Source organism: Dipodomys spectabilis, unplaced genomic scaffold (genome assembly GCF_019054845.1).
Source record: "Dipodomys spectabilis isolate Male_0828 unplaced genomic scaffold, ASM1905484v1 ptg000541l, whole genome shotgun sequence".
Taxonomy (NCBI): domain Eukaryota; kingdom Metazoa; phylum Chordata; class Mammalia; order Rodentia; family Heteromyidae; genus Dipodomys; species Dipodomys spectabilis.
Window position 1 is genome coordinate 259,910 of NW_024871218.1, and position 25,144 is coordinate 285,053.

Genomic DNA, 25,144 nt, shown 5'->3' on the forward strand with positions numbered 1-25,144 from the left:
TTGAGCCACAGCACCACTTCCGGCTTTTTCTTTCGGCTTATGTGGTGCTGAGGAATCGAACCCAGGGCCTCAGGCATGCAAGGCAAGCTCTCTACCACTGAGCCACCTTCCCAGCCCTAGTTTTGAGTTTTATAAAAATCTCTCTAGCTGTCTGGGCTAGAATTTGGCTTGGAAGGGAGAGAATGAAAGGGAACAAGTAGTTATCCAGTGAGTGCAGTTGATGGAAGACAGAGCAGTCGGCAGGCAGGCCCTGGCCTGATGTGTGGACTGTGCCTTCTTCCCAATGTAGCCTGACTAAAGATATGACGGGGAAGGAAGATAACTACCGAGGCCCTGCTGTTCGAGCACTCTGCCAGATCACAGATGTGAGTCCTACTCCCCACCCCCAGTCAGACCCCCGGGCCTGAACTCAGGGCCCAGGCATTGTCCCAGAGCTTTTGCACTCAAAGCTAGCATTCTACTACTTCGAGCCACATCACTACTTCCAAAGGTAAGAGTCTCACGGCTTTTACTGCTGTGCCTGGCTTTGAGTTGTGATCCTCAGATCTCAGCCTCCTGAGTAGCTAGGATTACAGGCGTGAGCCACCAACACCTGGCCCTGGACTCTTTTTTTTTTTTTGGACGGTCTGTGTTTCCTGGGTACCTGTACTCCTGTGGGCCCCTCCTACCTTGCTTCTTGTTCCCAGAGTACTATGCTGCAGGCCATTGAGCGCTACATGAAACAAGCTATTGTGGACAAGGTGCCCAGTGTCTCCAGTTCCGCCTTGGTATCGTCACTGGTGCGTAGCTGCAACCAGAGCCCTGCAAGGGGCGAGTGGTAGGGGTGGGGGTGGGCACTGAATAAAATAACAGCTTCTGTCCCCCCCCCCCCCCCCCCGCCACTCTGGGTTGGTCAGGAATGAGCTGGGGTGGCCTTGACCCATCCTTGGGTGACAGGTTGTTGACGTTGGATTTGGCACTTGGGGGACAGTGAGGGTGGTAACTGTACTGAGTTTGTCCACAGCCTCAGGACCGGGGTGGGGGGTAGGGGTGGGGTGGAGGTGTGACCTGCCTGTTGCCTGCAGCACCTGCTGAAGTGCAGCTTCGACGTTGTCAAGCGCTGGGTGAACGAGGCCCAGGAGGCAGCTTCCAGTGATAACATCATGGTCCAGGTGAGATGTGGACAGGCTAAGGACGCTCAGGCAGGGGCCTGGCAACACCCAGTCAGTGTCTGCTCGCCACAAGAGCCTTTGGCCTGGCCTTCACCATCCTTGTCAGTAGACTGAGGAAGGCACTTGGGAGCTTGGGCTGCTGACCACTGAGCAGCTGGCTCAGAACAGCTCAGTGTTCTGATAGGCTGTCATGGCTCACCTGGCCCAGGCAGTGAGGAGCCACCTTTTGTTAAAACCCTCTGCATGGCTGGCTTTGTAGCAGTGCACAGACACGTTTGGTTGGGTTTTCACCAACACAGCTCTCCCTTAGCTACCCAGGCCTGGTTTCCTTGTGTCATCTGGAGCCTCTGAATTGATATCACACTGTGCTCTTCTTGGAAATGAGAAAACTGAAGTTCAGGGAAGTGCACTGAACTTACCAAAGCCGAGAAGGAGATAGACTCAAAAGTCAGCTGCCTGTATTTCCTGTCTCTCTCTTGTAGTACCATGCATTGGGTCTCCTATATCACGTGCGGAAGAATGACCGCCTGGCAGTCAGTAAGATGATCAGCAAGTTCTCCCGGCATGGCCTGAAGTCTCCCTTTGCCTACTGTATGATGATCCGGGTGGCCAGCAAGCTGCTGAACGAGGAGGACGGCGGGTAAGTTCTGAACCGTCTGCCTGCTAGATGAGGAGGGCGGCGGGTAGGGACCGTCTTCTGCCTGCTAGATGAGGAGGGCGGTGGGTAGGGACCGTCTCCTGCCTGCTAGATGAGGAGGGCGGCAGACAGGGACCTCTGTCACTTAGTCTACCGTGCCAGGCTATCCTCACCTTCCTTTGCCACCCTGTGTTCTCTCGTAGCCAGGATAGCCCACTGTTTGACTTCATCGAGAGCTGCTTGCGTAACAAGTATGAGATGGTGGTGTATGAAGCTGCCTCGGCTATCGTCAATCTGCCAGGCTGCAGTACCAAAGAGCTGGCCCCCGCTGTGTCAGGTCAGCACAGGTCCCTCACCCTGGGAGCCAGGGGCTGAGCTGGGAGGGGGGGGAGCCCTGAAACAGGCCATGGTCTGGTATTATGGAGCCACCTGCACTTTGGACATTGCTCAGCCAGGCTCATCTTCCCTGAGCCTCGTTTCCTTTCTGAAAAGTAGGTGCTGATCCTCCTGGGAGGCAGTAAATGTGTGTTCCATACCAAGTACTCAGAAGAGGGCCTGGCCCTATAGCAGATGCAGCGTGTGTTTGTGTGGTTAAGCTGCCTAAACCACTGAGTGCGTCTCATCTGCACTCGGTGCTAGCATAGCAGTAGAATGCAGGCTCTGAGGCACCAAGAGGCCAGTGCCAGATGGGACTGTGTTTAGATTACAAAGGAGGATCTGTAGGTGTTTAACCCTGTATTCCAAGAGCAGAAGAAGAGAGCATTCTTCACAGGAAAGCAAAAGAGGCTATGGCAGAAAAGTCAAGCCTTTTAGGATGTCTGGACCTCCTGATTTTCTGATACTCCCCAAAGTAGTGATAAGACTGGCCAGGCAGAGAGGGGCTTATGTGTGGTTATTGTTTGCTCCTCTGAAACAAACTAATGAAATCATCCACCAATTTGAGTATTTAATTCTTCTTATAACCCTGTATTGAGTGATATAAACAAAATAGAGGAGGCATCAAGTAAATGTGATCCTGTTTAGAAAAATGAATCATTCTTTTTTTTTTTTTGGGTCCGGTCATGGGGCTTGAACTCTGGGCCTGGGCGCTGTCCCTCAGCTCTTCAGCTCAAGGCTAGCGCTCTACCACTTGAGCCACAGCGGCACTTCCGGCTTTTTTCTTTTTGCTTATGTGGTGCTTAGGAATCAAACCCAGGGCCTCAGGCATGCAAGGCAAGTGTTCTACCACTGAGCCACCTTCCCAGCCCCATGAATCATTCTTAAAAGTACAACAGCAGCCAGGTGGCAGTGGCTCACGCCTGTAATCCTAGCTAGTCAGAAAGCTGAGATTTAAGGATCATGGTTTGAAGCCAGCACAGACAGGAAAGTCCTTGAGACTTGTTGTTGTTGTTGTTTTTTGTAGTGGGGGTTGAACTCTGGGCCTGGGCGCTGTCCTTGTGCTTTTCAGTTCAAGGCGAGTGCTCTACCGCTTGAGCCACAGTGCCACTTCCAGTTTTCTAGTGGTTTTTTTTTTTTTTTTTATTGGAGGTAAGAGTCTCATGGACTTTCCTGTCCAGGCTGGCTTTGAACTGTGATTCTCAGATCTCAGCCTCCTGAGTAGCTAGGATTACAGGCGTGAGCCACCAGCGCCCGGCTTCCTTGAGACGCTTGTCTCCAATTAACCACCAAAACTCTGGAAGTGGAGTGGTAGCTCAGGTGGTGGAGTGCTAGTTTTGAACACAAAAGCCCAGGGGCAGTGTCTAAGTCCTGAGTTTAAGCCCCAGACTGGGATGCGTGCATGCTCACACACACACACAATGGGACAGGAATGTGAATGTTCAGAAAACAGTTGGAGCACAAACTTTAGCTCTGAGTTTCTGGCAGCCAGAGCTGAGGAGAGGAGTGGTACCTCAGTGCTAAGGCTAAGCACTCAGATTGCAGGTGTGAGCAGACTGTGATCCTCAGATCTCAGCCTCCTGAGGAGCTGGTACCCAGTGTCAGTGCTGGGTGCTAACTCTGCTTCTGTCCTCCGTGGCTGTCACCGAGAGTGACTTCGCTTGATTTGCACCCTTGGTGCCTCAGCTTCCCTATTTGTAAAATGGGTATTGTTGTAGTTGCTTCCAGTGAGACAAGGCACCTCACCTACTCAGCAAGGGGCTGGCACGTCGCTTGTGTTCACTGCCTGTGCAGCCCCCTTGCCTGACATGTCAGTACCTTTGCCTCTGTCTCGGGTACCCACATCGTCCCTAGCTGAGCAGAGGGTTTGTGTCTGATCTTCCTAAGCGTGCTTGCTGCAGTGGGGCTTCCAGCCTACCTGCAGCCAGTGCATGCGGCATCTGTCTTCCCACAGTGCTCCAGCTGTTCTGCAGCTCACCCAAGGCTGCGCTTCGCTACGCTGCTGTCCGCACCCTGAATAAGGTACCTAAGGGTCTGGGAATGGGAAGAGTGAGGGCCTGGCGTCTGGGAGTTAGGCTTAAGCCAGCTGGCGTTTCCCACCTTGACCTAAAGGTGTAGGGGTTAGGGTTAGAGGTGATGAGGTATGTCTTGTCCATATAATTTGTGACAGGGCCAGACATTTTCAAGGAAGTAACAGATTGGTCCCTGTTCTTTCTCTGTCTCTGTCTTCTCCACACAGGTAGCCATGAGACACCCCTCTGCTGTGACAGCCTGCAACCTGGACCTGGAGAACCTGGTCACAGATTCCAACCGCAGCATTGCCACGCTGGCCATTACCACCCTCCTCAAGACAGGCAGCGAGAGCAGCATCGACCGCCTCATGAAGCAGATCTCCTCCTTCGTGTCAGAGATCTCTGACGAGTTCAAGGTACTGGCACCCTCTGAACACCACAGCCCCAGAGTCCCTGTGCTGGACGTAGCCTGGGGGTTGTGGGAAAGGGTGCATCCTCTTCCAGCCTTGCCCCCAAGCCTTCCTCCCGGTCAGTCCTGGGGCCTGAACTCTGGGTCTGGGCGCTGTCCCTCAGCTCTTCAGCTCTAGACTAGCACTCTACCACTTGAGCTTCAGCCCCACTTTCGGGTTTTTTTTTCCCCTGCTTATGTGGTGCTGAGGAATTGAGCCGAGGGCCTCATGCATGCAAGGCAAGCGCTCTACCACTGAGCCACCTTCCCAGCTCCCCTCCTGGTCACTTTAGCCTCAAGAACAGTAGTTTCCCGGCCTGTTGGGTGAATCCATCCCTTGAGGTACGGGGTGTTGCTGTGTTCCGTAGAGTTGGAGGAGAAGGTTGTATCAGTGAATTCAGGATGGGAGCCTTGCCTTAAGATGCTTCCTTCTGCTGGGAAGTTTAGTGAATTGATAATACATAAACTGGTCAACAGGATAACTTCAGATTGGGGTGATACAATGAAAAAACCAGAAATGCGCTGCAAGTTACTAGAGGAGGGTGGGTGGGAAAGCAGTTCTGAGGGAAGTGGCGGCTCATAGGTATGGGAAAAGGAGTAGGCAACCCAGAGGTGAGGAGCCTGGAGCTGGTGGAGGTGGGAGTTTGAGCTTTTCTTGTTTGTTTGGTTCATTGTTATTATAGAGGGTTGCGTTTACATGCATCAGGTAGTGAGGACATTTCCTTTCTGACAGCGTCATCTGTTCCCTCATTCTCTCCCATTTTCTCCCTCCCATCTCCTCCCACGAGTTGTTTAGTTCACTTTCATCAATATCCAGTGCGCTTGCTTTACTGCTACTTTTTGACCTTTTCCCTCAGATTATTTTGTTGTTGTTTCATGGGTTTTTTTTTTTTTTTTGGGCTGGTCTGGGCACTGTCCCTGAGCCTCTTTGTGCTCAAGACTGGTGCTCTACCACTTGAGCCACAGCGCCACTTCTGATTTTTGAGTGGTAAATTGGAGATAAGAGTCTCATAGAGAGCCGGGCGCTGGTGGCTCACGCCTGTAATCCTAGCTACTCAGGAGGCTGAGATCTGAGGATCGTGGTTCAAAGCCAGCCTGGGCAGGAGAGACCGTGAGACTCCTATCTCCAATAAACCACCAGAAAACCGGAAGTGGGGCTGTAGCTCAAGTGGTAGAGCACTAGCCTTGAGCTGAAGAGCTGAGGGACAGCGCCCAGGCCCAGAGTTCAAGCCCCACAACCGACCAAAAAAAAAAAAAAAGAGTCTCATAGATGTTCCTGCCCAGGCTGGATTTGAGCTGCAATTCTCAGATTTCAGTCTCCTGAGTAGCTAGGATTACAGGTGTGAGCCACCAGTGCCTGGCTGGTTTTTTGAGACACGATCCGTCTGTGTAGCCCAGGATAGTGCCTCAAACTCATGATCCTCCCAAGTATGAGAATTTTACACATGTACCACTACCCGTGGCTTTTGTAGTAATTTTTGTTTCACTTTGAAATAAGTGAAAGAATTATTTTATTTTTTTGGGTCCAGTCGTGGGGCCTGAACTCTGGGTCTGGGCGCTGTCCCTCAGCTCTTCAGCTCAGGGCTAGCGCTCTACCACTTGAGCCACAGCGCCATTTCCGGCTTTTTTCTTTTTGCTTATGTGGTACTGAGGAATCGAACCCAGGGCCTCATGCATGCAAGGCAAGCACTCTACCACTGAGCCACCTTCCCAGCCAGTGAAAGAATTACTTATTTGCAAGGAAATGAAATCAGAAGCTGGGTGTCTGTGGCTCATACCCGTAATCCTAGCTACTTAGGAGACTGAGATTTGAGGTCACAGTTCAAAGCCAGCCTGGGAAGGAAAGTTCATGAGACTCCAATAAGTCACTAAAAAGCTAGAAGTTGAGCTGTGGCTCAAGTGAGGAAAAAGCTTAGGGACAGTGCCCAGGCACTGAATTCAAGCCCTAGGACCAGTGCAAGAAAAGAAAAGAAGGCCTGAGCACCCCCAGCAAGATATTTCGCCACCAGAAGATGCTCCTGCAGGACTCTTTGAGTACCCCATTCCAACCTCCTCATGGAGGGGTCAAAGACAGTGGTGTGAACCACTGTAACACAGCAAGGTAAACTTTATAGCATGGGCACGCACGGTGCACGGCCTGTGTATGATAAGAACTGTGGCAAGTGAGACTCATCTTACTCTCCTACAGAACCCTGTGGGCAATGGGCTGTGGGAGAGGTCCGGGCGAAGTACAGAGGAGGTAGACAGCCTGAGAGACCCGGGGAGGGGGACAGACTCACTCATGAGAGACCCGGGGAGGCACAGGAGAGCAGGGCAGTGCAGGAGCCTGTTGGGAGGCAGCCATTGGCAGGACATGGCCCACTTGGAAAGCTGCATGAAGGAATGTCAGCAGAGATGGCAGGACTTCCTGCTTGAGGTTGATGGCAGCACCCTGAGCAGCTTGGGAATGTCTGAGTGAAAAGGCAGTTTGGAGGACTGCGGCTGGGATTGCAGGCGTGGCTCAGTTGGTAGCCAGTGAGGGTCAGGTATTGGCTCAAGTTCCAGTCTTGGACCTAAAAAAAAAAGCTGGTGCCCACATGGTGCCAGCCACCATGTGCTTCTCACTCTGGGTGGGTCAGAGACCACCTACCTGCACTCAGAGCGAAGTTCTTGGTGCTGGCCCAGGCCTCATCTGACCGAAGGAAGTCCAGTGGGCATCTACTGTGGGGCAGGGCCGCTGCTCACCCCGTCTCTTCATGCAGGTGGTGGTTGTGCAGGCCATCAGCACCCTGTGTCAGAAGTACCCTCGAAAACAGGCTGTCCTCATGAGCTTCCTATTCACCATGCTGCGGGAGGAGGTGAGACACCATTCGGGACCAGCCAGCTCTCCTGGTGTTGGGGCGCCTAGCTCCACAGAAACCCTTGGACCCAAAAGTGGGTCAAGATCAAGAGTGGGTCAAGGGGCAGGTAGTAGAGGAGCCAGTGCCGTGTGTGTTTGGTATTGTTTTGGAATGATGGATGAGAGATGCTGTGATGCTCAGCGAGGCAGCAAGCCACTCCTCAGTGTAGGCTCACACAGTGCGAGTGTGCGTCTGTCATTCTCTGGCTGTCTGACCTCATTTAGCATGATATGGCAATGTTAGTCCACAGTGTAGCCTTCCTTTGTAGGCTGAATAGTATTCCTTTGCACTCATTCATCAGTGGACACTTGGGTTACTTCCATGTTTTAGCTATTGTGACTAATACTGCTCTGATCATGAGTGTACAAATACCTGTTCAACTCTCTGCTTTCAGTTCTTTTGTGTATCTGCCCAGAAGTGGAATTACTGGATCAGATGGTAATTCTGCTTAATCCTTCAAGAATCTGCCATATTGCTTTCCATAGCGGCTGTACCACCTCTTCTGCCTGTTGTCTTATCTCAGAGTCAGGAAGGAAAGTAGGTTCTAAAAATGTTCCATTCTATCCTCTTCTGATAGAAGTTTCTTGTGAGCATCCAGACCCGCTTTTTTGCTCTACCCACAAAAAGAGATAGAGGTGGTAAACCAGGTGCTCCGCCTCTAAAGAGTCATTTGGAGCAGTGTCACCGACCTGCTTGGCCCTAGGCCTTAGCACCTCTGAAAGGAGCAGGCTCCTTGCCCAGTTTGATCCCTTCCTCTGTAGGGAGGCTTCGAATATAAGCGAGCTATTGTGGACTGCATCATCAGCATCATTGAGGAGAACTCGGAGAGCAAGGAGACGGGTCTGTCCCATCTGTGTGAGTTCATCGAGGACTGCGAGTTCACTGTGCTGGCCACCCGAATCCTGCATCTGCTAGGCCAGGAGGGACCCAAGACCAACAGCCCCTCCAAGTATATCCGCTTCATCTATAACCGAGTGGTCCTGGAGCATGAGGAGGTCCGGGCAGGTGGGTCTGAGCTCAGGCTCAAGTGATGGTTCTGACAGAGACCTGAATACCTGTTAGTATTTTTTCCTCACAGCTGTAGTGGGGTTTGTTGATGATGATGGTGGTGATGTAGGATGAATTTTGTCATCTAGTTGAATGATGCTTTATCACTTGATTTTTGTTTTTAAAGTTTCACTTTCATTCATTTGTGCCAGTACTTGAAATCAGACCCTCACTCTTTGCTTGGCTTTCTTTCTTTTTTTTGCTGGTCATGGGGCCTGAACTCAGGGCCTGGGTGCTGCCCCTCAGCTCTTCAGCTCAAGGCTAACACTCTACCATTTGAGCCACAGCGCCACTTTGTGCTTTTTCTGCTTATGTGGTGTTGAGGAATCGAACCCAGGGCCTCATGCATGCAAACCAAGCACTCTACCACTGAGCCACCTTCCCAGCCCCTTGGCTTTCTTATTTAAGGATTGTGTTCTGTCACTTGAGCCATGCCTCTGTTTCTGGCGTTTTGCTGGTTACTTGGAGTCTCATGCACATTTTTGCCTAGGCTGACTTTGAGCCTTGCTCTTCAGATCTCAGTCTTTTGAGTAGCTAGGATTATAGGCATGAGCCACCAGCACCAACTTCCTAAGATTTCTTTTTTGGTTGTTGTTACGGAGTTGTGGGGCTTGAACTCTGGGCCTGGGCACTGTCCCTCAGCTCTTCAGCTCAAGGCAGTGCTCTACCACTTCAGCCATAGCACCACTTCGAGTTTTCTGGTAGTTTATTGGAGATATAAGAGTTTCATGTATTTTCCTGCTTGGGATGGCTTTGAACTGTGATCCTTAGATCTCAACCTCCTCAGTAGCTAGAATGACAGGCATGAACCACCGGCCCCAGCTAGCTCCCTAAGTTTTACTTAAAATTTTTATTTTGCTTTTGTTTGATTTAATACAAGGTCTCATTGTGTTGCCCAGGCTGGCATCGAACTCATTATCTTCTTCTGATCATAGGCATAATATACTACCAAGCCAAGCTGATTTTTTTTCATTTTTCTTTTTAGTGCCATTCCTGGGGCTTGAACTCAGGGCCTGAGTGCTGTTCCTGAGGGTTTTTTTTTGCCCAAAGGTAGTACTCTACCACTTGAGCCATAGCTCCACTATGGGCTATTTTGGTGATTAATTGGCGATAAGAGGGACTTTCCTACCTAGGCTAGCTTCGAACTGTGATCCTTAGATCTCAGCCTCCTGAGTAGCTAGGATTGTAGTAGCTAGGATGTCACTGGCATCCAAGCTTTTTTTTTTTTTTTGGGGGGGGGGGGCGGTCCAGCCGTGGGCCTGAACTCTGGGCCTGGGTGCTGTCCCTCAGCTCTTCAGCTCAAGGCTAGCGCTCTACCACCTGAGCCACAGTGCCACTTCCGGCTTTTTTTCTTTTTGCTTATGGGGTGCTGTGGAATTGAACCCAGGGCCTCAGGCATGCAAGGCAAGCGCTCTACCACTGAGCCACCTATCTAGCCCAGCTCTAAGCTTTTTAGAAAAATATTTTGTTGAGATATGATCGCATATAAAAATTTACCCTGTGCCAGGCACTGGTGGCTCACGCCTGTCATCCTAGCTCCTCAGAAAGCTGAGATCTGAGGATTGCAGTTCAAAGCCAGCTGTGGCAGGAAAGTCTGTGAAAATCTTTTTTTTTTTTTGTTGGTTGTGGGAGGTTGAACTCTGGGCCTGGGCGCTGTCCCTCAGCTCTTCAGCTCAAGGCTAGCACTCTACCACTTGTGCCACAGCACCACTTCTGGCTTTTTTTCTTTTTGCTTATGTGGTATTGAGGAATCGAACCCAGAGCCTCAGGCATGCAAGGCAAGCGCTTTACCACTGAGCCACCTTCCCAGCCCCCATTCTATTCTTTTATTGTCAGTTGTGGGGCTTGACCACTGGGTTTGGGGGGCTGTCCCTGAGCTCTTTTGCTCAAGGCTACCACTCTACATTTTGAGCCATATTTCCACTTCTGATTTTCTGGTGGTTAAGTGGAGATAAAGAGTCTTACTGACTTTTCCTGACTTTCCTGGCTTTGAACCATGATCCTCAGATCTCCATCTCCTGAGTAGGTAGGATTTCAGATGTAATCCAGCAGCACCGGATTTAAATTTATTTTATTTTATTTTATTTATTTATTTATTTTTGCTGGTCGTAGGGCCTGAACTCTGGGTCTGGGTGCTGTCCCTAAGCTCTTCAGCTCAAGGCTAGCGCTCTACCACTTGAGCCACAGCACCACTTCCAACCTTTTCTGCTTATCTTGTACTGAGGAATCGAACCCAGGGCCTCATGCATGCAAGGCAAGCACTCTACCACTGAGCCACCTTCCTAGCCCCTTAAATTTATTATTTTTTTTTATTTAATGCCTTCTGGGAATATATTCTTGAGGTTTTTTGTTTTTGTTTTTGTTTTTAGGGGGTCCAGTCGTGGGGCCTGAACTCTGGGCCTGGGCACTATCCCTCAGTTCTTCAGCTCAAGGCTAGCGCTCTACCACTTGAGCCACAACACCACTTCCGGCTTTTTTCCTTTTTGCTTATGTGGTGCTGGGGACTCGAACCCTGGGCCTCATGTATGTAAGGCAAGCGCTCTACCACTGAGCCACCTTCCCAGCCCCATGGGAAGATATTCTTTTTGTCATTGCTATTCATTAGATAATAGTTCACTTTTTCAGTTGGGAATGTGGCTTAGTGGTAAAGTGCTTGCATCACATGCTGAAGCCCTGGGTTCGACTCCTCAGTACCACATACACAGAATAGGCCAGAAGTGGCCCTGTGGCTCAAGTGGTAGAGTGCTATCCTTGAACAAAAGCTCAGGACAGAGCCCAGGCCCTAAGTTCAAGTCTGAAGAGTGGCAAAAAAAAAAAAAAAAAATCACTTTTTCATTTTTATTAATCTACTGTTTAAGTGCAGATTGTGACCATTTAGAATCTAAGAAGCCTGACATTATAGACAGTTTCTGTGTCCTAGTACATTTTGAAAATAGCCCCTGAAACTCCAGAACAGGAACTCTGTTCTCCGTTAGATGAGGAGGTCCAGGCTTGAGTGGTGCCAAGGCTATTCATTAAGTAGGTGGTGACTTTGAGTCTTGTAACTTTTCTGCCCAAGCACTGATGTGTAGAGCTGTTCAGGTGCTCTGAGCTCATCACATTTGTTTCATAAACTCAGGTGCTGTGAGTGCTCTGGCCAAGTTTGGAGCCCAGAATGAAGAGATGTTGCCCAGTATCTTGGTGTTGCTGAAGAGGTGAGTCTAGGCTCAGGGACACTGGGTGACAGTGTGCTCTTGGGTCCAGGTAGCTTTTTTTTTTTTTTTTTTGGTGCTAGTCCTGCTGTTGAACTCAGGACTTGGTGCTTTCCCTGAGCTCCTTTGTTCAAGGCTAGTGGTCTACCACTGGAGCCACAGCTCTTCTTCCAGCTGTTTGGTGCTTAATTGGAGATAAGATTTTCAGGGACTTTGCTGCTTGGTTGGGTTTGCATTGTGGTCCTTACATCTCCTCCTCCTGAGAGTTGTTAGCCTTACAGGCATGAGCCACTGGCACCCAGCTCCTTCATCTTTTTAATAAGGGAGAGAGAAATTATGTAGTTACTGATTATAAAGGAAAGCATAGAAAAGCAAGAAGAATGTTAATACACAAAGCCCAGCACTAACACTTGATAATATGAACTATTTTTTCCCATTAATAAATAATTTTATGGGGCTGGGAATGTGGCTCAGTGGCAGAGTGCTCACCTAGCATGCATGAAGCCCTGAGTTCATTTCTCAGTACCACATAGGCAGAGAAAGCTGGAAGTGACTCATGGCTTAAGTGGTAGAGTGCCAGCCTTGAGCAAAAGAAGCTCAGGGACAGCGCCCAGGCCCTGAGGTCAAGCCTCAGGACTGGCAAAATAAATAAATAGTTATATTGAGAAGTGAAACATATACTACCCAGTTTACCCGTTTAATATTCAGTGGGTTTTAGTACAAGTCAGTCATAGAGTCATGAACCATCATCACAATCTAAGGCTAAAACATTTTTTATTACGCCACAAAGAAACCCGTGTCCAGCTGGGTGCTGGTGTTCCATGCCTGTAATCCTAGCTACTCAGAAGGCTGAGATCTGACAATCATAGTTCAAAGCCAGCCCAGGCACTAAAACTCATGTGATACTTATGTCTAATTACTAGAAAAGCCAGATGTAGAGCTATTGCTCAAGTGGTAGAGTACTATCCTTGAGCACACAAAAAAATGCTCAGGAATCTGGGCACCGGTAGCTCACGCCTGTAATCCTAGCTACTCAGGAGGCTGAGATCTGAGGATCTCAGTTCAAAGCCAGCCTGGGCAGGAAAGTCCATGACATTCTTTTTTTTTTTTTTTTTTTTTTTTGTCGGTCGTGGGGCTTGAACTCTGGGCCTGGGCGCTGTCCCTCAGCTCTTCAGCTCAAGGCGAGCGCTCTATCACTTGAGCTACAGCGCCACTTCCGGTTTTCTGGTGGATTATTGGAGATAGGAGTCTCACGGTCTCTCCTGCCCGGGCTGGCTTTGAACCGCGATCCTCAGATCTCAGCCTCCTGAGTAGCTAGGATTACAGGCGTGAGCCACCAGCGCCCGGCTGTCCATGACATTCTTATCTCCAATAAACCACTAGAAAACTGGAAGTGGCTCTGTGGCTCAAGCAGTAGAGCACTTGCCTTGAGCTGAAGAGCACCGGGACAGTGCCCAAGCCCTGAGTTCCAAGGCCCATGACTGACGAAAAAAAAAAAAAAAAAAAGCTCAGGAACACTATTGAGGCCCAGAGTTCAAGTCCTAAGATGGCACACAAAAAAAGAAAAAACTGGGTCCACTAGTGATCAGTCCCTCTGCCAACCCTAAAACAGTCACCAGTTCTGAGTGTGTGCGTGTGTGTGTGGGTGCACGCGCACACACATTACTCCTGGGGGTGGGACCGAAGCTTTGCTTTTTTTCTTGGTAGCCTAAGCTGCCTTCAGACTATTAAAATAAAAAACCACCTGGTAATTAAAAAAACCAACTTTGAAAACAGTTTCTGGGTGTCGTGGAGCACCTACCATCCTAGTACCCAGGAAGCTGAAGCATGGGGAACCATGAGTTGAATACCAACCTGGGTTAAATAGCAAAATCCTATCTCAGCTGTGTGCAGATAAATTCTAGCTACTCAGGAGGCTGAGGTCTGAAGCTGAGGTTTGAAGCCAGTCGGGGCACACAGGTCCAAGAGAATCCTATCTCCACTTAACCACCAAAAAGCCGGAAGTGGAGTTACAGCTCAAGTAGTAGAGTGTCAGACTTGAATGAAAAAGCTAAGGGATAACACTCAGACCCTGAGTTGAAGCCCCAGTACTGGCACAAGAGAGGGCCTTACTCTGTTGATAGAGCTGGCCTCAGCCTCTTCCTACCTTCAAAGTAGCCAGGACTACAGGTATGTCAACATACCTGTTGTATGTTGTAGGTGTGTCAACATACCTAGACTTTTCCTTTTTATTGCCAAACTATCTGAGTATGTAAACATAGCACATTTGCTTATTCATCAATTGATGGACATTTATTTCCACTTTGAGGATATCATCCATAAGATTTTGTGGATGAGAGGCTAGGAAGTTGGCTCAGTGGTAGAGTGCTTGCCTTGCATGCATGAGGCCCTGGGTTCGATTCCTCAGCACCACATAAGCAAAAAGAAAAAAGCCGGAAGTGATGCTGTGGCTCAAGAGGTAGAGCGCTAGCCTTGAGCTGAAGAGCTGAGGGACAGCGCCCAGGCCCAGAGTTCAGGCCCCACGACTGACCAAAAAAAAGGAGTTACAGCCTCTGGGGTCCGAGCTAGAGTGCCACCGTCCCTGCTGCAGTCCCGGGGCTCAGCCAGGAGCCTCTTGTGTGCCTGCTGCAGGTGTGTGATGGACGATGACAATGAAGTAAGAGACCGAGCTACCTTCTACCTGAATGTCCTGGAGCAGAGGCAGAAGGCTCTCAATGCAGGCTATATCCTAAATGGTGAGTCTTCCCAGCTATCTGACCCAGGACCTTCCTGGAGCTGTGCCGCCTCCTGTGGCTCTAGAGCATGGAAGTCAAGAGAACTTTCATGGTGTCCTCATGGCATTACTGTGACCTCATCACATCCCAGATCTTGCCAGTCATGAATATCAGTGAAAACAGCCAATACATTGAAACATTCATTCATTCTCTTTTTGCAGCCCTTTACCCTTTCTTTGTAAGTGGCTTTATATCTCCTCACACCAACCCTGTGGAAAGGCAGATAAGGACCAGAAATGGGGCCTAGACAGTTAACTGGATCAAACCACCTCATTCATAATGGGGTGCCCCGGGGCCTCAGTTTCCTGGGGATTTGGTGTGTGTCTGTGGTGCCATCCATTCATGCAGCCTCTCCCACTCCTTCCAGGTCTGACTGTGTCCATCCCTGGTCTGGAGAGGGCTCTGCAGCAGTACACTCTGGAGCCATCAGAAAAACCGTTTGACCTCAAGTCTGTGCCCCTGGCCACCACACCTATCGCAGAGCAGAGAACTGGTAAGTCCTGTGCTCCATCCTGAGGCCCTCAGATCCAGGCAAAGCCGCCAGGCTCCAGGCCCCTCACCTCTCTGACTTTAGGAAGTGGGGACTTAGATACTTGCCTCTTCTTACATGCCTCCCACTTTGAGGAGGATTGGAATTTGTAATGTGGAGCCCACACCACACTGCCCTGCTGCCCTGGACCTGTGCTCACCAGATACATTTGCTCTGCAGAAACCACACCTGTTATAGTAGCAAAACAGCCTGAGAAAGTAGCTGCCACCCGGCAGGAGATCTTCCAGGGTAAGTAAACTACTGGCCCGAAATCAGCAATGTGATGGTGTGGGGTCCCATGTTCTCGGGACCCTAGCAGAATTGTGGGTCACAAAGTATGTGGCCTGTCCTCACTGCTCTTGGCAGTGAGGCCCGTTTGGTATCTATGGAGGGAATCAAAACCTGAGAGACGGTGATTTGCCCGAATTGCACAGATAGGAAATGGAAAGACTAGAAGATCTAGATGACTCTCTCTCTCAGAGCTGCCTCAGGTCTACTCCTTCCTCCCTCCCTTTCCTTCTTTCATTTTACTTCCTCTTTTGTGTGTATGCTGGTATGGTACTTGAACTTAGGCCTCAAGCTTGCTCAACTTTCTCTCTCATGGTTAGCACTCTAGCACTTGAACCACATCTCCATCCTTGGAGATGATGTGCTCAAGGATTTCTCTGTCTGGGCTGACTTCAGACTACTGACCTCCAGGGCTCAGCCTCCTGGGTAGCTTAAGTTTAGTGGTAAGGGCTATGTGCCCTCCCCTCCCCTCCCCTCCCCTCCCGCCCTTTTTTCCCTAATGGGGCTGGATAGCCACACCCATCCCTTTTTTCTTTTGCTTTTTTGTTGTTGTTGTTTGTTATATCCTATTCTTTAATTTTTTTTTATTAGCTTCACTTTTTTTTCCGTGTGATTACCTAGAGATAAGAGCCTCATGGACTTTTCTGCCCCTGGTGCTCAGATCTCAGTCTCCTGAGTAGATAGGATTACAGGTGTGAGCTGCTAGTGCTCAGCTCCCACTTCCCTTCTGAAAACAATTGCAGCAGGTTTCATTGTCCTGTTTTCATGCCGGCAGGCTAACTACTTGGACCATATTCATCCTCATTCACTTTCTGTTAGCCTCTTCTCTCCCAGTGATGGCTATTGAAGCAGAGCCTGTTTTGTTTCCTCTTCTGTTATTTTTTTTTCAGCATGTATTAATGGTACCAAGGGGTTTCACCACAGTATTTCAAGTGTTTCTTTTTTTTTGGTCGGTCATGGGGCTTGAACTCTGGGCCTGGGCGCTGTCCCTCAGCTCTTCAGCTCAAGGCGAGCGCTCTACCACTTGAGCTACAGTGCCACTTCTGGTTTTCTGGTGGTTTATTGGAGATAGGAGTCTCACGGTCTCTCCTGCCCGGGCTGGCTTTGAACCTCGATCTTCAGATCTCAGCCTCCTGAGTAGCTAGGATTACAGGCGTGAACCACCAGCGCCCAGCTGTCACTTAGCTTTTTTACTCAAGGTTAGGACTCTACCACTTGACCACAACTCTTACCTGGCTTCTGGTGGTTAATTGGAGATGAATCTCTTGAGGATTTGTCTGCCAGGATTGGTTTTGAGCCAGATTTTTCACACCCCAGCTTCCCAAATAGGATTACCACAAGCACCAGGCCCCAGTCTGGCTGCTAACTGGTATCCTTAGATCTTACTCTTGTGTAGCTAGTATTACAGATCTGAGCCATCAGCACCCAGCAAAAAACTTTATTAAAATACCATCACAAGCTGGGAATGGTGGCATATGCCAGTAATCTCAGCACTTAGGAGGCTGAGGCAGGGAGATGTTGAGTTCAGTGTTAACCTTAGCTGCATAGCAAACCAGTCTTAAAACCAGAAGAAGAAATTATCCCAAGTTGATAATGGAGCGTGAGAAGCCAAGTGAACTTGACCTGTGTATTCCAGAGCAGTTGGCAGCAGTGCCAGAGTTTCGTGGGCTGGGGCCCCTCTTCAAGTCCTCGCTTGAGCCTGTAGCCCTTACCGAGTCGGAGACAGAGTATGTCATTCGCTGCACTAAACACACCTTTGCTGACCACATGGTGCTTCAGGTGAGCAGGGTGGACTGTTGGTACACATGCCAGGACCATATAGGAGAGCCTGACCCACACCAAATTGGGTGCAAACCCCTGTGCCTCCCATCTCTGCTCAGAGACAGGGAGCCTGGCACAGGCGGGATGGGGTCAGCTTGGGTTGTAGGGGTGGGGACCTCCTGGCTCTTCCTGTGCAGCAAACTTGGTCCTTGATCAGTGTCTGAGCTCCTACTCCTCCTGGTCCAGTTTGACTGCACAAACACGCTCAACGACCAGACCTTGGAGAATGTCACAGTGCAGTTGGAGCCCACAGAGGCCTACGAGGTGCTCTGTTATGTGCCTGCCCGGAGCCTACCCTACAACCAGCCTGGGACTTGCTACACGCTGGTGGCTGTGCCCAGGGAAGACCCCACAGCTGGTGAGCCCTCTCTAAAAACCACCTAGGCGTTGTGGGAACCCATGGGATTGGTATGGAGTACACAGCTCAGATTTCAGACCTGAGAACACTGGTAATGGCTTAGGCACAAGTATCTTTAGTATATTCTCTATTTCATCCTCATAGCAAACCTTTGGGAATAAGTACTACTATTCTAGTTGCTGGATAAGGAAACTGAGGTTCAGGTTAAAATTAATTGTACAAGTTCAGAACCAAATGATCATTTGGTCTTCAAATAAGTCCTCTTTCATTATACCACATTGTCTTTCAAAAACAGACACTAACCTCTAACATCCCAAATCCACTTCTCCCACGAAAACCAGAAGCTTCTTTCTTCGCACCTTGTACAGTGGCCTGTGATAGGCATGGACAGAGCTCTTGCTCATTGTCCGCTCTCTTTTCTTCTCTGAGCCCTTGACATGCCTCTCCTGTCCTGCAAGCTTGCGGGGCTGAATGACATGCTGCTGCTCCTGATAACACAGCAGAATCCTGGAGGCCTCACCCCTCTGCAGGCTGGGAACACCCTGACCACTCTGCCATTCCTCCCACAGTGGCCTGCACCTTCAGCTGTGTCATGAAGTTCACTGTCAAGGACTGTGACCCAACCACGGGAGAGACAGATGATGAGGGCTATGAGGATGAGTACGTGGTAAGAAGCTGTACTGGAGGTCAGCCCAAGGCTATACTTTTGCGCTGTCTGAGTGATAACCAGACGGAATCCTTTTTTTTTTTGGTCGGTTGTGGGGCTTGAACTCTGGGCCTGGGCGCTGTCCCTCAGCTCTCCAGCTCAAGGCTAGTGCTCTACTACTTCAGCCACAGCACCACTTCTAGTTTTCTGGTGGTTTATTGGAGATAAGAGTCTCATGGACTTTCCTGCCTGGGCTGGCTTTGAACTGTGATCCTCAGATCTCAGCCTCCTGAGTAGCTGGGATGACAGGCTTGAGCCACTGGCTCCTGGCTAAATCCTATTGTTGATGCTTTGACTTATAGCTCTCTTTCAAGTAATTTCTTTTAGCTCCTAAAAATACATGTTCATATGTAGAAAGAAAACTAAGTGTGGGGGGGACAAAATGAGAAAAATCTACATTGGGAAAAATGTACATTGTAGATCTTGCTTATTTCACTTAAAACCAGCCTATTTTCCTTTTTCATTACAGGTTACTTTGTAAACTTTTTTAAAAAATTTAAATAGCGGTACAAAGGAGTTTCAGTTCAACACTTCAGTTTATAGTTTATGAGTACAGTGAATCTTTTTTCCTTTGCAAGTTTTTATCAAAATAACTACGGGTGGCCACAGTACCTAGCCCTGATTTTTTGATGACTCTGCTCTAGCACATACATGTATCATAACCTGGTTGTCATTTTACTCCTTTAATCTTGGGCATTTGGTTTGTAATGTTGCATTAAATATCCCTTTGGAGGGCTAGGAATGTGGCTTAGTGTTAACTCTAACACTTGCCTCACATGCATGAAGCCCTGGGTTCGATTCCTCAGTACCACATAAATAGAAAAAGCCGGAAGTGGCGCTGTGGCTCAAGTGGTAGAGTGCTAGCCTTGAGCAAAAAAGCTCATGGAACAGTACCCAGGCTCAGAGTTCAAGCTCCAGGACTGGCAAAAAATATATATAGGGGCTGGGAAGGTGGCTCAGTGGTAGAGTGCTTGCCTTGCATGCATGAGGCCCTGGGTTCGATTCCTCAGCACCACATAAGCAAAAAGAAAAAAAGCCAGAAGTGGGGCTATGGCTCAAATGGTAGAGCGCTAGCCTTGAGCTGAAGAGATGAGGGACAGCACCCAGGCCCAGAGTTCAGGCCCCACGACCGGACCCAAAAAAAATGTGTGTGTGTAGATATATATATATCTACACATACACATACACACACACACACACATGTAAATATCCCTTTGGAGCTGGGTATTTGTGGCTCATCCTATAATCCTAGACACTTAGGGGGCTGAGATCTAAGGATCACGGTTCAAAGCCATCCCGGGCAGGAAACTCCATGAGACTCTTATCTCCAATTAACCACCAGAAAACCAGAAGTGGAGCTGTGGTCCAAAGTGGTAAGAGTGTTAGCCTTGAGCAAAAGGAACTCAGGAATAGCACCCAGGCCTGGAGTTCAAGTCCCAAGACTGACCCTCCTCCCCCCCTCCCCCCCAAAAAATAATAAAATCCCTTTGGGTATAAATTTAATCTACATGCAGGCAATTTTCTTAGGATGCACTCCAGTGGGAGTCATTGGCCACAGAACAATTGTGAACTCTGGGCCTGGGCACTGTCCCTGCGCTCTTCAGCTCAAGGCTAGTGCTCTACCGCTTGAGCTACAGCGCCACTTACGGTTTTATAGTGGTTTATTGGAAATGAGAGTCTCATGGACTTTCTGGGCTGGCTTTGAACCGTGATCCTCAGATCTCGGCCTCCTGAACAGCTGGGATTGCAGGCGTGAGCCACCGTACCTGACTCTGTGCCTAACTTGTACCCCTTCTCTCCAGCTGGAGGATCTAGAAGTCACTGTAGCTGACCACATCCAAAAGGTCATGAAACCAAGCTTTGAAGCAGCCTGGGAAGAGGTTGGGGATGAGTTTGAGAAGGAGGAGACGTTCACTCTGTCTACCATCAAGACGCTCGAAGGTAAAATCCAGGGGGGGTGCCATCTCTGACCTCCCTGCCTTATAGAACCTGGGCTACTGCTGATAGGTGCTTCTCCCTCAAGCCACATTGAGAGCACATGTCTATGAAATGCTGCTTGACCTATAAGCCCCCACACTGTGTGGAGGTGTTGCTGGCACAAAGGGATGCGTGGCTTGGGCCTGGGAATATGTACATCTCAGTGCAAAATGTGTGTGTGCATCAGTTTTAACATTCTTGGGTTTTTTCCCATAGAGGCTGTGGGCAATATTGTGAAGTTTTTGGGAATGCATCCTTGTGAGAGGTCAGACAAGGTGCCAGACACCAAGAACACCCACACGCTGCTCCTGGCCGGTGAGTAGCACTCCAGCCATCTGTGTAGGTGTTGGTGGACATGCCGTTGGGCCAGGCTTCTGACTGCACTGGAAACACAGGGAAGCCAGATGCCACTGCATTTAAATTCACTAAGAATGCAAAATCTAGCTGGGCGCCGGTGGCTCACACCTGTAATCCTAGCTACTCAGGAGGCTGAGATCTGAGGATCATGGTTCAAAGCCAGCCCAGGCAGGAACAGTCCATGAGACTCTTTTTTTGTTTTGTTTTTTCTTTTGGGTCCGGTTGTGGGCCTGAACTCTGGGCCTGGGCTCTGTCCCTCAGCTCTTCAGCTCAAGGCTAGCTCTCTACCACTTAAGCCACAGCGCCACTTCCGGCTTTTTTGTTTTTGCTACCTTCCCAGCCCCAAGACTCATCTCCAATTAACCATCAGAAAACTGGAACACAGAATGAGGGCTGGGAAGGTGGCTAGAGCGCTTGCCTTGCATGCCTGAGGCCCTGGGTTCCATTCCTCAGCACCACATAAGAAAAAAGAAAAAAGCGGGAAGTGGCACTGTGGCTCAAGTGGTAGAGTGCTAGCCTTGAGCTGAAGAGCTGAGGGACAGTGCTCAGGCCCAGAGTTCAGGCCCACAACTGGACCCAAAAAAAACCAAAACCAGAATGAAACATCTGTAATAGAGTGTCCCCTTCCTCCCTCTGCTGCCAGTGTGTCCTCCCTCTATGCTCACCAGTGTGTCGGGCTCCAGGATTACTGTGCACCTTCCCTTCCAGTCACTCACTCCCCCTCTAACTATAACAGCTGGTAATTGGAACACAGTTTTAAATACAGTTTTGAGGGAGGGTCTTGCTCTGTAGCTCAGGTTAGCCGTGAACTCTTTTCTCCTTTATCTTCCTAAGTGCTGAGACTACAACTGCTTACCACACCACATTTACCGTGTGTGTGTGTGTGTGTGTGTGTGTGTGTGTGTGTGTGTGTGTCTTGAGGTCTAGACGCTATGTGTATACTTGAATGCACCAAGGGATGCGTGGCTTGGGCCTGGGAGTACATACATCTCAGTGCAAAATGTGTGTGTGCGTCAGTTTTAACATTCTTGGGCTTTTTCCCATAGAGGCTGTGGGCAATATTGTGAAGTTTTTGGGAATGCATCCTTGTGAGAGGTCAGACAAGGTGCCAGACACCAAGAACAGGGTCTAGGTGCTCTTTAGTTTTTGTTTTCAAGGTGGGTGCTCTACCACTTGAGTCACAGATCTACTTCTGGCTTTTTGGTGGTTAATTAGGATCAGTATCCTAATTGGCTGGGTTCAAACCATGATCCTCAACCTACTGAATAGCTAGGATTACAGGTGTGAGCCACAACAGTTGTTTTTGGTAATGCAGATGTTTATATAAAAATTGTGTATGCACACCTTTCCTTTATATTTGAATGATTTCCTGTCAGTATGTACGACTTTTGCATTCTTTTAATTATGGTAAAATATGCATATTTACAGTTTTAACAGTTTTTAAGTGTATAGATGAGTGGATTGGGTTATACTTATGTTATACAAATATTACCTCTGTCCAGTCTCAGAACTTTATTTTGTTGGTCGTGGGGCTTAAACTTGGTCTGGGCGCTGTCCCTCAGCTCTTCAGCTCAAGGCTAGGGCTCTACCACTTTGAGCCATAGCACCACTTTCAGTTTCTTGGTGGTTAATTGGAGATAAAAGTTTCATGGACTTTCTTCCTCAGGCCTGCTTTGAACTGCGATTCTCAGATCTCAAGCCTCCTGAGTAGGTAGGATTACAATGAGCCGCGGCCGCCAGCTTCAGAACTAAATCCACATTCCTTTTTATGGCTTCCTGGTATCCCATTGGGTAGCTACACAGTATTTTATGAAACTAGCCCCTACTGGTTTCCCATCTTTTACAAACAATGCTATAACAAGTAATATTCATACTTTGTTTTGCATAAAATATCTATTGTAAGTTTCTTGAGGCACGATCAAGTCAGATCGCATTTGTCATTCTGATAACCCGTGGCTCTTTTCCACAGTAACTGTACATACACCTTATACACCCTAGGTAGCATCGTATGTCACCATACTGTAGAACCTTTGCTGGTCTGGGTGGATTATGTTATCTTTGTGTTAATTGTAAGTTTTTTTAATATTTTGAATGAAATTAAGCATCTGCTGTATTTTTTTCCCCAGTACTTTGTATTTTCTCTTGTGTCTTGGCTTGTCCTCTGTGTCTATATTGGTCTTTTCTAACAAGAGTGGGTGCTAGGCACCAATGGCTCATGCATATAATTCTAGCTACTCAGGAAGCTGAGATCTGAGGATTGCAGGTTAAAGCCAGCCCAGGCAGAAAAGTCCATGAGACTTTTTTGCTTGTCCTGGGGCTTAAACTTTGGGCTTGGGTGCTGCCCCAAGTCTCCTTTTGCTCAAGACTAGCACGCTACCATTTGAGCCACAATGCTACTTTAGGTTTTTTCTGTGATTATTTGGAGTTAAAGTGTTTCATGGACTTTCTGCCCAGATCCTTAGATCTAGGCTTACAGGTGTGAGCCACTGGCTCCAGGCTCTTATATCCAATACACTACTCAAAAAAGTCAGAAGTGGAAGGGTGGGAAGGTGGCTTAGTGGTAGAGCGCTTGCCTTGCATGCATGAGGCCCTGGGTTCGATTCCTCACCACCATGTAAGCAGAAAAATCCAGAAGTGGTGCTGTGGCTCAAGTGGTAGAGCACTAGCCTTGAGCACAAAGAAGCTCAGGGAAGTGCCCAGGTCCTGATAGGCAAAAAAAAAAAAAAAAAAAAATCCAAGACCTAGCTGGGCCTCGGTTGCTCACACCTGTAATATTAGCTACTTAGGAGGCTGAGATCTGAGGATCATAGTTTGAAGCCAGCCTGGGCAGGAAAGTCTGTGAAATTCTTTTTTTTTTTTTTTGGGGGGGGGGGGTCCGGTCGTGGGGCCTGAACTCTGGGCTTGGGTGCTGTCCCTCAGCAATTCAGCTCAAGGCTAGCACTCTACCACTTGAGCCACAGCGCCACTTCCGGTTTTCTGGTGGTTTATTGGAGATAGGAGTCTCACGGTCTCTCCTGCCCGGGCTGGCTTTGAACCTCGATCCTCAGATCTCAGCCTCCTGAGTAGCTAGGATTACAGGCGTGAGCCACCAGCGCCCGGCTGTCTGTGAAATTCTTATTTCCAATTAACTACAAAGGCAGAAAGTGGAGTTCTGGTGCAAAGTAGTAGAGCACTATCCTTGAGCAAAAAGCTCAGGGACAGCACCAAGGCCCTGAGTTCAAGCCCCAGGACCAACAAAAAAAAGGGAGGGGGGATGGATATGTAAGCATTTCCTCTTGGAGATTTTTAGACATTCCCCGAAACTAAATGGTATGATCAACCCAACTACCCCCTTTTCAGAGTCCCTGTTAGTAGCAGCTGTGCCTATTCTTTCCCCAGATTGTTTTCAAGCATACATATGTAATTCATATTATGTGTTTTTCTTCAGGGATAATGACCTAGGTCTAACACAAAAAGGGCAATGCTTGTAGCCCAAACAATTAACAAAAAGAAATGGATACCGCCTATAGCCTTGCAGTGCTGAAGGTCTAACCCAGGACTGTGGGTGCTAGGCAAGTGCTACACCACTGAGTTACACCTAGGCTGGGATGCTCTTTTTTACCCGCCTCCATTGAATGTTTATAAACAGGGCCAGGAAGGTGTTGTGTTTCGGTTGTGCTCATAGCCTCAGCCCGCAGGCCCACTCTTCCTGACCATAATGAAACAACTTGGTCCCCTGGGTCTTGTTGGGGCTGTCCCTTCATCTTGTTCTCATTCAGTTCGCTTGTGTGAGTGCTTCTAACATCAAGTGCCATGGATTAGCTTGGCAGAAGCTGAAATAGCACTTTATTTTTTTTTTGTCAGTCGTGGTGTTTGAACTGGACCTGAGCGCTGTCCCTCAGCTCTTCCGCTCAAGGCTACCACTTGAGCCACAGCGCCAAAAAGCTGTGTGCTTTCAGCTCCTCAGGTGGCGATACTACCCAGTCGTGTTGGGCTACCATGTTAACTTCACCAGCACTGCCTTCCTGGTTTGCTGTGGATGCTATCTGTAGCCTAGCCCTCATCCCCTTCTGCCTCATACCACTGCGCTTCTGTGTCCTTCCAGGTGTGTTCCGGGGTGGCCATGACATCCTTGTGCGAGCCCGGCTACTGCTTCTGGACACAGTGACGATGCAGGTGACAGCCAGAAGTTCACAGGAACTGCCAGTAGATGTTCTCTTGGCATCTGTGGGCTAGGGGTCCAGCCTACATAGGCACTACTCTTATTTTCCCCAACAGTCACAGAAGTTGTGCCTTCTCCCAAAACCGTTAACTCTTTCCCAAGCCTCTGCCAACAAATAAATAAAATTAACATTATTGTGACTTACTCTGAGTTGTAAAAACTTCTGTCCCTCATCAGGACTGTGCGGGCCTAACTTTGAAAAAGAGGGGGAATGGCGGTTTAGTTTGTGCAGACCTGGCTGTCCTGCAAGAGCAGTGTCGGGTGGTGATAAAGTCCTCACCTGTGGGATGGGCCCAGTGTTGCTTCTGCAGACGGAGGCTGGCGTCCCCCCATTCCCCCGCCGTACCCCCCCCCCCCGTGCCATCCGCCCCCTCCTCCCTGGAAGGCCGCTCG

General features: G+C 49.0%; 1 protein-coding gene across 1 annotated transcript in view; it reads left to right on the forward strand.

Moving 5' to 3' along the window:
* Copg1 (COPI coat complex subunit gamma 1) overlaps positions 1 to 24,895 on the forward strand; it is a 30,524-nt gene extending 5,629 nt beyond the window's left edge. The window contains exons 6-24 of the mRNA XM_042670325.1: positions 290 to 365; positions 687 to 779; positions 1,065 to 1,151; positions 1,634 to 1,791; positions 1,992 to 2,125; positions 4,118 to 4,185; positions 4,403 to 4,591; positions 7,365 to 7,460; positions 8,264 to 8,507; positions 11,668 to 11,743; positions 14,372 to 14,475; positions 14,882 to 15,007; positions 15,224 to 15,292; positions 16,968 to 17,110; positions 17,339 to 17,510; positions 18,080 to 18,177; positions 20,019 to 20,157; positions 20,410 to 20,508; positions 24,635 to 24,895. Of these exons, the coding sequence (XP_042526259.1) occupies positions 290 to 365; positions 687 to 779; positions 1,065 to 1,151; positions 1,634 to 1,791; positions 1,992 to 2,125; positions 4,118 to 4,185; positions 4,403 to 4,591; positions 7,365 to 7,460; positions 8,264 to 8,507; positions 11,668 to 11,743; positions 14,372 to 14,475; positions 14,882 to 15,007; positions 15,224 to 15,292; positions 16,968 to 17,110; positions 17,339 to 17,510; positions 18,080 to 18,177; positions 20,019 to 20,157; positions 20,410 to 20,508; positions 24,635 to 24,765 (2,302 nt within the window). The 3' untranslated portion in view covers positions 24,766 to 24,895. The remainder of the gene's footprint in view (positions 1 to 289; positions 366 to 686; positions 780 to 1,064; positions 1,152 to 1,633; positions 1,792 to 1,991; positions 2,126 to 4,117; positions 4,186 to 4,402; positions 4,592 to 7,364; positions 7,461 to 8,263; positions 8,508 to 11,667; positions 11,744 to 14,371; positions 14,476 to 14,881; positions 15,008 to 15,223; positions 15,293 to 16,967; positions 17,111 to 17,338; positions 17,511 to 18,079; positions 18,178 to 20,018; positions 20,158 to 20,409; positions 20,509 to 24,634) is intronic.
* The last annotated feature ends 249 nt before the right edge of the window (positions 24,896 to 25,144 follow it).